Genomic DNA, 13578 nt, shown 5'->3' with positions numbered 1-13578 from the left:
CATTATATAAACAACCGCGCCCGTCGCGCATACAAATTAGTGAATCACAATTCACACCCAAATTTCAAATTTTAATTGAAAATTAGTACAAAAAATCATGCACCTTTGACTTCTCTTTTTTTAATGTGGACACTGAAGACCTTAATTCATTTTGAAGACCAAGACCCTAATTCATTTCCCATTTCCTCTCCTTTTCAAATTTATATACCGACTCTTACATGAAGACCAATAACAACCGCTTGCCGTCTACAATTGCGCTCCGCCACCATCGTCGCGTGAATTTCTAAAATTGAAGCTTCAACTTTTGATTCTTCGTCCTCAAATGTTTTACCCCCACTATTTTTTTCTCAATTAGTAATGAAACTAGAATCAAACCAAACCAAATTGGAACCAAACCAACCGATTCCGATTTGATTCCATTCATTAAAAAAATTCTTTTGGTTCCATTATATTAAAAAAAAAAAAAATTCATTGGTTCATGGTTCAGCTTAGTTCTCTAGGAACCATAACTTAATTGAACCATGTCCATTCCTAAATATTATCTAGTATAAGCACTGTTAGAGCATCAGTTTAGGTGACTACAATTTATGATTCGTAAGACTTTGCATTTAAATAAATAAATTATTTAATGTTATGTAATTGACATATAGACGGGTATTTAATACCAATGATAATGAATTGTTGAATTTGTGCCTCAAAATAAGGAAATATTGAAGATTGCGTGTGATCCTTAAACTTGGAAATATCAAAGTGGTAGACAAAAGGAAATGGGATCAATTGGTATCCAAATCCGAGACACGTTAATATGGAAAGAATCAAAGGAATAAGGAAGAAAAATATGTGTACCGTGGGCAGATTTTTTTTACACATTTTTTTCTTGTAATTTCCATATTTTGCCAAGACTCGTATACTATAAATATAGGACTCCTCTTTCAGTATTGCTAGAAGCCATTATTGCTGTAATACTCTCATTTTATAGTGAATTAATAAAACATTATTCCTTCTGCCAGTTCTTCTTTTACTTACTTTAATCTTGTTCTTGGGTTATTTGTGATCTTGTTCAATGCTTCAATTACAAAAAGTGGAATTCATTAAATCTCAATTCCTGAATTATTGGTCAATCGGTCTCAACATGAATAGTATTACTGATAATTATGCAATAGCAATATGATAAAATTTCTACATATATGTGGCTTCGATAGAATTCATATGATAAAATTTCTACGTGTACTTGCTTTAATTTCGACATACAACCACACTAGCAATATGGTAAAATTCTACACATCCTGCAGCAAGGTAGAAACGATCGATTAACTAATTTTGCAGGTATGTCCTTAGCTCTTTCTATAATATTTCTTGGATAATTGATAATGAGGCAATGAATAATATGTGTTCCTCAGCTCAACTCCTTCGATTTAAATTCAATTTAATATCAGTATCAAAGATCACAGCAAGCATTTGTGCTAATGTGAAGCCTTCGTTCCACATTTGGCAATGGCGATTGGGTCACCCAGCAGTTAGCAGATCAAATTCTTTATCTTCTTTAGATCCTGAAGAAATAATGTATGATATATGTCTTTTGAAATAACATTCAAGAACTCATTTTTCTTCAAGTTATGTCAAAACTGATTATCCTTTTGAACTGATCCACTGTGATAACTGGAGTGGTTTTGCTACTCATAGTAATTCTGGTGCACATTAATTTTTATGAGTACTGTGGATGATTTTAGTCGTTGTACCTACGTGGATTTTCTTCATGAAATATAATCTGAAATGCAATCAACTTTAAAATCCTTTTTTTCTCATTTGTTTCAAACCAGTACAACACTAAGGTAAAAAAAATACAAACCAACGTTGTTTCCACTGATGAATTATATTCTACTTTTCAAAGGTGTTCACGCTGCTAATGAATTCTAACCAAGGATTTACAGGAATTCTTTAAACCATGTGGCGATTTTCATGAACCAACGTAGTTTTGTTGTTACCCCACAACAAAATGGAGTCGTTGAGAAAAACATCTTCATTTACTTGTGTTGATCAAACATTGAGATATCAAAGTAGTCTTCCGTTGAGTTTTCGGGGTGAGTGTGTTCTTAATTAATGCAGTCTACTTAATTAACAAGACTCCTTCACATGTCTTCAATGGCACTCCCCATGAAGTGATACTTGAAAAACCACCTACTTATATCATTTGAGATTGTTTGGGTGTCTTTATTTTGTTCATAATCACTCACCTCGCAAACATAAATTTGACGCTCGTTGAAAACCGGTAATTTTCGTTGGATATCCTTTTAGACAACAAATTTATGACATTGACACAAGATAAGTTTATAATTCTAGACATGTTTTGTAAATAACAAAATTTATATTATGTTTAGAACGTTTAGATCGCGTGCATCAACTTTAATAAAGAAAAATGTCGATGATATTGATTAACATGCCTCGCTGTTTGTCAATGAACATAGAGAATGGAACAAGATCCAGATCAAATTTTAAAAAAGAAAATAAAAGGTATGGTTTTATTTTATTCTGTTTTGTACTCTACTTCTCATTCTTTTTTTCTTTCTTATTTTCAATCACATAATCTTTCATAAAATAATATTACGCGCAAACAAAAAAAAAAATCATTATTTTTCAACCACTTATTTTTGAAAAAAACATTATTTCAACCATTAAAATTTGAAAAGAATGAAGGCCTAACGAGGGCTAAGTATCTATCTGTGCAAAATATACCCCACCTATTTTAGGAAAATAATATTAATTTTAGTCAGTTGGTAACCACAAATAATAATAATAATAATCACAAATATACATATTTCTGTTAAATATTGCTAACCAACCGAACTTGTTCAATAATGTCAATTTTTTTATTTATGTGGTCGTATGGCAAGAAGGTCGGCATTGATTGACCGTAGGCAAACCAAAGCTAATAAGCATGTGTGCATACCAGGGGCGGATCTAGCTATTGGCCAGCTAGGGCGGCCCTAGCTGGCTTCGCCAGAACCGCCACTGGCTGCCCTTTTTTTTTTGTTCATATAAATGAATTTTTAAGGTTATATTTCTGATAATCACTTCTTGTTTCAATATTGCACCTGGCCAAGTTGGACAGTGTTGGGTTTTGCATTTTGGAGGTCCCAAGTTCGATCCTTCATCAATCCATTTTTATTGTTCAATATTTTTAGTTGAATTAATCTAGTGGTACATAATGGGGTGTACCTAAAGGTGTACACTCCCCTCACATGAAGTGTAGGGTCCACCCGAATAAATATTTTTTATTCAGGTGGATTCCACACCCCATATGAGAGGGGTGTACACGATTAGGTAAACCCTTATGTACCACTAGCACCACCGTTTTTAGTTTTACAATTTAAAATCAATGGAATGAGGAGGGGGGATTCGAACCTGGAGCTATTCTTAAAATTATTAGTGGTTTGACCATTATGCCATTTGTTGAATTGTGATAATATATTTAACAAATTTATATATATTAGGTCTTAGCTTGTTTTAATGTAACAATAAATATTTGATTCCGTGCTCTTCTTTTGAATTATATAAAACTTGGCAACTATGTCATTTAATGAGTATGGTTTATTCTTTTAACAAAATTATATACGTTCAATTTCAATAAAATAATTGTTATATTTAAATTTTACGTCTTGTTTGATTCCCATTTATTTCAAAATATATTTTTCTCTATTTTATTTTCAACCATATATTTTTCAATAACCGATTTTATTTTTAATCATATATTTATCATTTAACCACCCTTTACGTATTAATTTCATCTTGTCTTGTTTAAGTTCATAAAATTTGAAATTTGATCATACGTATATGATTCAAAAAATGTATTTTTATTCCTTATTATTTTGACTTGTATAGAATTATATTTTCATATGTATATAATGTTTTATATTTTAGTGTATTTATATATTGATTGAAGATTCTTTTAATATAAATTAATTAAATATTAATAAACAATCTTGCTATATTGGACGATCGCTCAATAACAGCTCGACGCTCCGCCCTAGCTCACTTGAGTGGCTAGATCCGCCCCTGGTGCATACCATTCTTTATTTTCATATTAATAAATGGCCTTCATCGACCTATCAGAACCAGAGTTTAATAAACCTTCAACAGTTTTAGACAAGTCTCAATTGCTTCAATGGAGAGAATGAAAAGAACAAATCCGAAAAAACAGACATCATCGTATCTCTTTTTGCAGATCAATTTCAAGACAAATGAGCAATTAGCTTGTCCTCCATCAAGTAGCATAAAGAATCTAAGCTACATATTTTACCTGCAAAATCACCAATCACTTATGAGTAAAAAGAAAGTAAAGAAATTATATATTCAAAAAGGAAAGCTTGTGAGAAACTTCTATTTTTAGAATTTATCGATGGATATTGCCTCTTTGCCAAGCCCCCTCTGCCAGACGTCTTACAGGGTAGGACCCGCCTCTTTAAAAAAATACCCCATAAATACCGACCCACCCCTGCTTTGTGTGAGGCCTATAAGGAATCTGACAAATGGGGTCTGGTAATGTAGCACAATCATCAATGCAAGTGTCAGTATTGCTCCATGCCAAAATGAGGCCGATTAAAACCATTTTCATTTTTAACTTATTTCTTGTGCAAAGTACGTGTCTTTTGATTTGAAAATATATATTTCTCTACTTGAACTGCTATCGTAGTAACAAAAGACAATAACTCTGTTATAGAGCAGAAATTACATTAGCTATCAAGAGCCTTCCAAGCAAAAGTGCAATTCGTGCTTCTATTAATCATTTGAAATTTTGAATCACGAGGAATATAATAATCAAATGTTTACGGTGCAATTTATTACTTCTAAAGTTTCTTATCAAGATGTAGTTGAAAATATGGATCTGTTTGTGCTTGTAATGAAAATGGGTAAATAGATATAAATCTTCTGGAGAAATGAAGTGTCATGTTCTATCACAGAGGTACATAGCCAATTTATTACCTTTATGTTGAATTATGCTCGACATTTCCGTGTTAAAGGCCCAATGATGCAGCCCAATTCTCGTGGCCCTTTTTAAATGAAATGTGACCCGGTTTTGGCCCCTCGTGCACAATCTCGCATTACTTAAAACCCGACTTTGATGAATGGTTGAGATCGTGCCACCTGTTGATGGCTGGACCGTTTGATGCATGTGACCCTTTATATCACTTGACTTCTCCTTTCTGTGCCATTATTCAAGAGATTTCTAGGGTTTTTCATTAGTCTTGTTCTTTGTTTATTCTCTCTCCGAAAACTCTTGGTTTTCATTAGTAATCTCTTTGGTTTTAGATGTTCTTGGTGAGATCTAATATAGATTGCAGTGTCCTTTGTGATGATTTTGCTCTCTAATTGAGCTGTTGGTCTAGATTACATTGGTGTAATCGATTTGTGAGAGAACAAGTGTGTTTTCTAGGTTTGAGGGCTAGATCTTTAGATCTTTTGTGTTTTAATTCTTAAACACTTGATATTATTGTTGCTAGTATATTTGTGGTGTATGTCCATTATAGAGAGAAGGGAGCTTTGGAAATGGCTAATAGGTGGAGATTTGAAAGCAATATTATGAAGATAAGAGAGAGAATGTGGTAATCAACCTTTAATCAGATTAATGGAGGATTTTTCAGCTATGTTAATGAACACTGGAGTGGATGAATTTCCTATTGATGGCAGTAACTTCACATGGTCCAGTGGTAGAATATGTCGAAATGCTTGACAAATTTTTTGTTAAATCAGACTGGATGGAGGGCTTGTTGCTTCTTTGAGTCCAGTATAGGGTTCAGACAATTCGAATAATCTCTCTGCTGTTCAAAACACTCTCTCTTTTCTTTTTGACGTTTAAAAGTTCATTTACTAAAATATAAATTGCTTACATAATTCAGTTGTAGCATCTGTTAATCCATTGAATGACACAAATTGAAGAATTACAAATACAGTACTAATATACAGAATAGAGGTTTATTTGATTCAAATATTCAGTCAAAACTATGCAACAGATTCTAGTACAAAAGACATGCATCCAAAGAAGAAGATGGTCGTCATCTACTGACTAGGTATCATTGGCATCGTCCCAAAGAAGGTCATCAATTACGCGTCTCCACGAGTTCAAAATGAAAATAAATTTACCTTGCTTTCATAGACTTGAAATTAAATGTTATTCACAGCTATGCAATCCAACTTACAGAAACGATTGACCAAACTCAGAACAATAGTCACGTTCAGTGTGAAGTACATTCAACTATACATACAAAAATTAACCATACAACTGGTTTTTTCCCCCATGAAAAAAGGGTAAACTGACAGAGCCTGCATTCTCTGTTACAATGAACATTCTGTCTGATCACGGATACTTCCGCATCTTCAAACAAGAGGGGAGTAAGTTGGGAGCACTAACGTACGCTTACTAGATCAGATGACAACAAAAGCAATTCTTCGACGCTCTGCTAAACTCAAAACTTTAGATGAAGAGGAAATTGAATCACAACTCAACCAACTAATCCTCATCAGAAACAATCTTCTGCTTCTTCCACTTGTATGCTGCTTCCAAAATTTTGAGATTCGTCGTTTGTGTTTCTTCAGGGAAAAGATAATCAATGTACTCCTCGTACCTGCAGATTTCAAAATTATTAGCACGGACTGCATTCAGCGGATCAATTTTGATTGGCATTGGATGCATTTAATCCGGGCAGGGTTAGTCATGTGTTAAATATGAGCAGGCTAGCAAGCATAAAATCTAGTCAGCTTTTCTTGTAAGGTGGATTTTATAGTCCTGGACACTATTAAAGTACGAAATGCAGATAAAATCTTGCCTAATGTACTGCTCAGTCTCCTAAAGTATTGTGCACCAACCATGATAAATCTATATTATGAAGGTAAACTCGATTTTGCAATTGCAACCCATCTTCCCAACAACTAGCTTATCTATCTGTTCATACTCAACTTAGGTAAACAAATTGCTTATCAGGCCCTTTTACACTAAACCACGAGGCATGGCTAGCACCTCTAAAATATTCAAGGAATCAATACAACCTAACCAAGAAGTTGGCTTTTTCCCATTGGAAACCACTAACTTTAACTCAAAGGTGACCGAGCTGTCAAAGTTTACAGAAACTAAACTCAAGAAAAAGCAGGACCGTGGTCCACAAGAATGAACAAGTTTTCCAAAGAGCAAAAATTACTAAATGGAATTAAGTTGAGAATAGACAACAAAAGAGAAAGGAAGTTGAGATCATACCCAGCAGGACCGTCCTCATTTTCGATATGCCTCCTCTTTTTGAGTTTCTTTGGAAGCTTAACACGGACCAAATCAACGTCACCAAGCTCACCAAAGCTACTTTCCATATTCAACCACTCTTCCAAGAGCATTGCCCTTTCCTCCTTCAATTCAGGTGCAGAAGTTCTGAAATAGCTAAGGGCTCTTTCAAACACCCCTTATGGAAAGAAAAAAATAGGAGAGAGGATATTAATAAAATGAAAATGACAACAATAGACAATAATCATTAGTAATAGGATGTGTTGGGATCAAAGTATATTACCTCTAGCACGTTGAAGGCATTTTCTCTTCAGTTCATAATCACTTTCTTGCACATTTGAATCCTGGAAACCGTCTTCCACAGCAGATGCTTCAAATTTGGCATAACTAATCCACACCTTCAAGTGTTTTGTGCGGTTTAAAAGCCTCTCATAAAGAGCTCTAGTTCTTTCATATTCACCCTCTGATATCTCAAAGTCAATGTAAGCCTGTCATGAAGTAAATAATGAGGTTTTGTTTTGTAATAGACCAACAGCTCCAGTAATTGAGTGTTGGACCAATCAAAACAAATCAGATTTTCAATATTTAAATTCAATATTTTTAACTTTATGGGAGTCTTGAAAATGCAGCAGCAAAATTAGTAGAGAGCAGACCAGAGTTTCTTTTGAATTAATAAATAATTCTCTCCGAATCTTCTGGTGCAGACATTTGAAATGACAAATGATGACTGCTTCAATGAGATTCAGGAACAATTTGACAATAGGATCCTATAAATTAGCACTTTACAGTTAATGTGCTTTATTTATAATTCAATTCAAATCGACAGATGCCAGCCAAAAGGCCAAAATGCCAGCCGCTAACAAAAATTTATCAAACAAAAGCATGGAGACACAGTAACAAAACAAAATCTTTTCAACATATCAAAAATATTCTGGTAGGTCAATGATGTCGTACCTTCCACAACAATTCTGGCATGTCTAATGCGGGTTGGTCAATTGCAAGCTCAAAAATAGATCTAGCTCTCTCAGTTTCAGCCAGAGATCTTTCCAACTCAGCAAACTTGCTCCAAGCGTAACAGTGTTCGGGAGACCATTCCAAATACTTCTGATACAGTTTCCGGCAACGATCAATGTTACCAAGTTGCAGCTCTATCTCAATGTATTTCTTAAATATCTGTTTGTAAATGCAGAAAGGACATTATACAGAAGATAAAATAGCGATAAAACAGCCTTAATGTGGAGATACAAGAAGAAAAGGTATTATGTAATCAAACAACTGTGATACCTTATCTTTCGGAGCTTTGCCAATTGCCGATCCCAGAATTAGCCGTGCCCGATCAAGATCCAACTGACGTATTTCAAACTGAGCAGCCATCAACCAAATCTTCGCAAATGAAAATTTGTCAAAAGGAATGATCTTGAGACACAGGCTGGTCAAATTTCAAAGTAAATCAGGAACTCGGAACCCAGATCTATAATGAAAGAAGCCACAAAGAATCAACAATGAAAGTGCAAAATTTGGAATATGTGCTTGCATATATGTTCAAAGGTGTGCATAGACTGTTCGCATTTTTTTTAACAAAAATATCACTGTTTTGCCATTAATTTTTTGGGTGGCAACCGTGAAGGAAAACTGACCTGTTTCTTAACTAAAACTGGTCATCATAGTAAAGTACATTACCTAATTGATTCAGTATATAACTACCTTTCAGTAGTAAGGAAAATTAAAAACATAAAAGTGGAAGTGCCAAATCTTTAATCAACTCAAATGATACAAGTAGCAAAAAACCCAAGAGAAAGCAAAATTATTGGAGACCCTTCTCAGCCTTACTAAGACCTAGGTTTCATCTTAAACGACCATATTTCGGCAACTAGCCGATGTGGAATTTCTCCCTTAACATGTCACCGCAAGATGGTAACTCGTTTCAGCAGGCCAATATTGAAATTCATGTGCTCCTTTGAGTCTTAATTGGATCTAATAGTTCATTGGAGTTTAACAGACTTTGATACCATATTAAAATTTGGGGTTCCATATTAAAATATCAACTTATTAGGAGAATTAGTACAAGCCCTTATTTGTTGGTCTATATTTCAATACTTAGCCGATATGGATTTATTTCTTAACAAGCTTCAAGTTACTTTGGCTTGACAAGATTAACTTATGAGTCCAATATGGGATTTAAGCCTTAACAAGCTTCAAGTTAATTACTTTGGCATAGCTTTTTCAATCAAGATTCACTTCTCAATCTAATTTACCACTGGGCTGGTTACTTTGGCGTAGCTTTTACAAAACAAAGTGTGCTATGAGTCTAATCTTGCATCAACCGGATTAAAAGTTCGAAACTCATATAGAGCTTGTTTGAGCCCCATTTTTTATAATAGATTTTGTTTTAAAAAAATGATTTTTTGTAGACTTTGTGGTTAAAAACTAGGGAAAAATTTTAAGTTAAATACAAAATTATTTTATAGGGAAAACGTGTGGTTGAAAATAAATATGGGGAAAAATGAATTTTAAAGAACAGGGCTCAAATAGGGGCCTATTTAGGCATCCCTTTTATTTCAAGGTCAGGGAAACTTCTATAACTTCTTTTAAATTTCATAAGTTCTAAACTTAATTGAAATGCAACCCACACGTAGCTGGCAATTGTATAAAAGTGCACCAAAACAAAGCTACCCAAAGCTTAACCCGAAAAGGGAAACAAGCATATGGTTCATCAAAATGAAGCACTTATATACATAACAGATTATGTGAATATATATATTCAACAAGATTAGCATAGTTAGAGTATCTATATGACTCTCTACCTATAAAGAGCATCTTTAAACTTAAAAAGTAAATTTTTTTTACACACTCCAACAATGCTTTCTATTTTGAATCTTCATTTTATTTTCTCAAGAAGCATTTATTAATTTTTTTCTCGTATTTTATTTAATATAATTTTTTATATGTTTATGGACAATCAACTTAATTGTAATTGAATAATTTAAGGAGTATTGAAATTTGTACCTCATTAAACACAATTATTGTAAATTAAGAATAGATGGTGAATTTGGCACAGCCAACAAAGTGTCTAGAAAGCATTGCATATATTCAAGGCATTTTCTTTTGGCTTAACGTGTTGTATGTTCAAGTTATTACCAAATTGGGATCTTACTACCGAGCTAACTAAATGATATGGCTATCAACAAACTTGAGGCTTAAATGAACAAAGTACATTGAGCCTAAAATTGCCTACCCTGGGATGGCCCTCCTATTCTTCGCAACTACGTGCACTTTTGTGCATCATTTAAAACTTTTAGACCAAGTTAGGTGGGGAAATAGCCTGTTAATTCGAGCTTAGGTTCTGACTGCTTGTGAAGAGACCCACTACGGAATTCCCAACAGACCCAGCGCCTCAATAATGCCATAGGGTCACCAATAAACTAAATTTTATGACATGGAAACAGCTACATCGCATTCTTGAGATCAAATGCTTGTCAAACCTGGGAAGGTTTACTAACGATGCCTGCTATTGGTTGTTTGTTAAAATTTATGCTTGTGAAAAATATAAGTAAATACTTCCATAGATCATATGTTTCTTTGATTGAACTAGGAAGCGGTCTAATGACTTCCATTTTCCTCAAATCATCACAACTCTGATAATTTAGCAATGCATTTGTCTAATGAGCTTTCTTGACATTCTGTATAGAAACCCTTACCATGGTACATATACGATGCTAGACATGATTCCTGATTTTAAACTACTTGCTCTCTTCCTTCATTGTTAAATTTCAAAAACCTGTGCTTCTAGACATCCCTTTCAAGTTATTAACTCCCAAGTCATCAGCTAAAACATTCCGAAGGAGCTACTCAATCCACGACTTATCCCTTTAAGAGTAATAAAAGACCATGCCTTATGGGGATAAGGACACGATCAAGTGGGAGCAAATCATTGGGCAGTCTTGGATGGAGACTCCTAATTGTAAAGATGAAACAACTGAGAGAGAACATAATAGAAGGTGTTACAAGTGAAGAATACATTGCCACTGTGCTTAATGTTCGGGAGCCTGCCAACATTCCACTCGTTGATGGATTTTGGGAAATTATGGCCATATGTTGTTTTTGGTTAAGAGAAATGATATCCACAGTTACATGAATTTTTAAAAAAGTACCCAAACACAAAAGGTACCATCATTAAGCGAGTTCACACCGATCCATCTCTCCATAAGGGCTAGGAAGTAAAGCAAATCAAAATAGTCCTTTAGCATGGCGTGTTTGTACCAAAATAGTCTATTAACGTAATTCACCTAGTAGTAAATAACTGAGGTTAAACGCAGAAGTAATAACAAGCATTCTAGCTGCATTTTCTGCATTCAAGGTCCCAGGTTATAACTTATTAGGCAAAAGAAATTCCCTAAGATGTTATGGTAAGGGCCCCAGATTATCCACATAAAAAATCACAGATTGGTGAAAAATATATTTCAAATGACGGATAGAATCAGTCACATGATACAAAACCGTCATTAATCAAACTATCTCACAGGATCAACGTCAGCTTACTTGTAAATGTTTCTGGTACGGTCTACATCTTGCGCATCAAGTTCTTCGTACAAAACATAATTAATCCTGAGTATACAAGTTCAACCAGTCAGAAACAGCTATAATAAAAGAAAATGGTGTTTGTACATGTACAGTTAAGAATTTTGAGCTTACCACAAGTATATATACCGCTGCCAGTAACGCTTCTCTTGAGCAGGAGGAATATTCGCAATGGACCTTTCATAAACATCCTCTATCCTTTCTTTATTCCCGGCACTCTCTTCTAACCTAATGTAATCAAACCATGCATCATAATTAAGCGGGTTCTTCCTAACCTCATCTTCATATTGAAACCTCCTCTTCCCAACAATAGCATCCTCAATTCCTTCCCTGTCACCATATTGCTTCTCAAACGCAACAAATTTTTTGTACAATTCCTCTGCCCTCCCCTTGGGGATATGATCCAAGGCATACTTATATATACACCTCGCTCTCTCTGTTTCCTTACATTTCTCCTCAAATTCAGCAAACGCCACAAATAACTCCTCTGCCTCCTCATCATCCCCCAACTTTTCCACTGCACGCTCATAACAACTCCTTGCACGTGCTATTTCTCCATTTTTCATCTCAAATTTGGCATACCTAATCCAAGCGCCAACCTTTGGATGACAGTCTACAAACCGTTCAAAAATCTCTCTTGCCCTCTCGACCTCATTGTACCTCAACTCAAACTTTATATACGAAAGCCAGCCTTGCTGATCAGGTTGCCACGACATCCACCGCTCAAAAATTTGCCGTGCACCAGCCACATTGCCCAGCATCTCCTCCATGTGAATATACTTGTACCACAACTGATCCACCCTAGGCAACAACATAACAGCGCGATCCCAAACATTACGCGCATGATTAACAAACTTGTTCTTCATCTCAAAGTCAGCATACTTCAACCACATAGTGTGATCGCGATAATCCACCTCAAGAGCACGCTCCCATACCGACCTAGCGCGAGTAAAATCCTTCTGAGACTCCTCCCACTTGGCATATTTCACCCACACGCTTTTATTCCACCTGACTCTTCGTATTAGGTCCTCAAATTCCTTGCGCTTACGGAGCCGGTAATCTCCGAGCTCAGTAGAGTCAGTGATTTTCTGCTTGGGGGGCCGGATTTCGGCCTCCTGGCGCTCACGGGCCTCACGTAGAATCTGCTCCGCGGTAATTTGAATTTGGGCGGGGGTCTTGTTCTTGACCCGGGTAGGTCGGGGGAGCTTCACCTCCGTTTCTTTTCGGGTCAGGTACCCTAATGTCGGATCGGAATCTCTTGCTGAAGCCATGGCTGTAACTATCCCAGTGTCTAGCCACGCTTCTGTATATGCGTGCGTGTACTACAGGGAGTGACTTTGTTGGTAGACGAGGGAATTTCGATGAAGAATTAGGGTTCTTTGGCTGCGTAATTAGGATTCGGGGATTGGGGAGGGAGAACTTGCAATTTGGTGTCGTTATTTAGGTATATTTAATTTTTTGGTCCATAAAATTTAAAATTCTTCTGCAGCTCTTGTAATGTCTTTTTCATTTTATTTTAATTAAAATTACAATAAAGTACTACAATTTCTTCACCGTTGATCAAGTTGAGAACATGATAACTTTTATACTTATTTTTCATTTTCCAAAATCATAAAGAAATTTCATTCAACAACAACTCCACAAAATGCAGGGAAAAAAAATTCAATGCAACCACAAAACCGAATTCCTCTACTACCATGTCATGTACCACGAAGTCATATGTATGTCGTCGTTTA

At 35.2% G+C, this 13578-nt stretch overlaps 1 protein-coding gene across 4 annotated transcripts; it reads right to left on the bottom strand.

Moving 5' to 3' along the window:
• Positions 1-6123: 6123 nt before the first annotated feature.
• LOC111377765 (crooked neck-like protein 1) lies at positions 6124-13294 on the bottom strand. 4 transcript variants are annotated; one of them, XM_023000890.1, is made up of 8 exons: positions 11957-13292; positions 11804-11869; positions 8549-8693; positions 8219-8437; positions 7918-8031; positions 7548-7752; positions 7247-7442; positions 6124-6620 (listed from the first exon to the last, which is right to left on the bottom strand). In XM_023000890.1, the coding sequence occupies exons 1-8, from the start codon at positions 13111-13113 to the stop codon at positions 6506-6508; spliced, it is 2217 nt and encodes a 738-aa protein (XP_022856658.1). In that variant the 5' UTR covers positions 13114-13292; the 3' UTR covers positions 6124-6505. The 4 variants fall into 4 exon arrangements, with proteins under 4 accessions (XP_022856658.1, XP_022856659.1, XP_022856661.1 ...); XM_023000891.1 differs by lacking the exon at positions 7918-8031 and having other exon boundaries at positions 11957-13290; XM_023000893.1 differs by lacking the exons at positions 6124-6620; positions 7247-7442; positions 7548-7752; positions 7918-8031; positions 8219-8437 and having other exon boundaries at positions 8562-8647; positions 11957-13294.
• Positions 13295-13578: the final 284 nt, after the last annotated feature.

This window comes from Olea europaea, unplaced genomic scaffold (assembly GCF_002742605.1).
Source record: "Olea europaea var. sylvestris unplaced genomic scaffold, O_europaea_v1 scaffold1716, whole genome shotgun sequence".
NCBI lineage: Eukaryota > Viridiplantae > Streptophyta > Magnoliopsida > Lamiales > Oleaceae > Olea > Olea europaea.
Note: the sequence above shows the minus strand (reverse complement) of the source record. Positions and strands in the feature narration are given on the sequence as shown.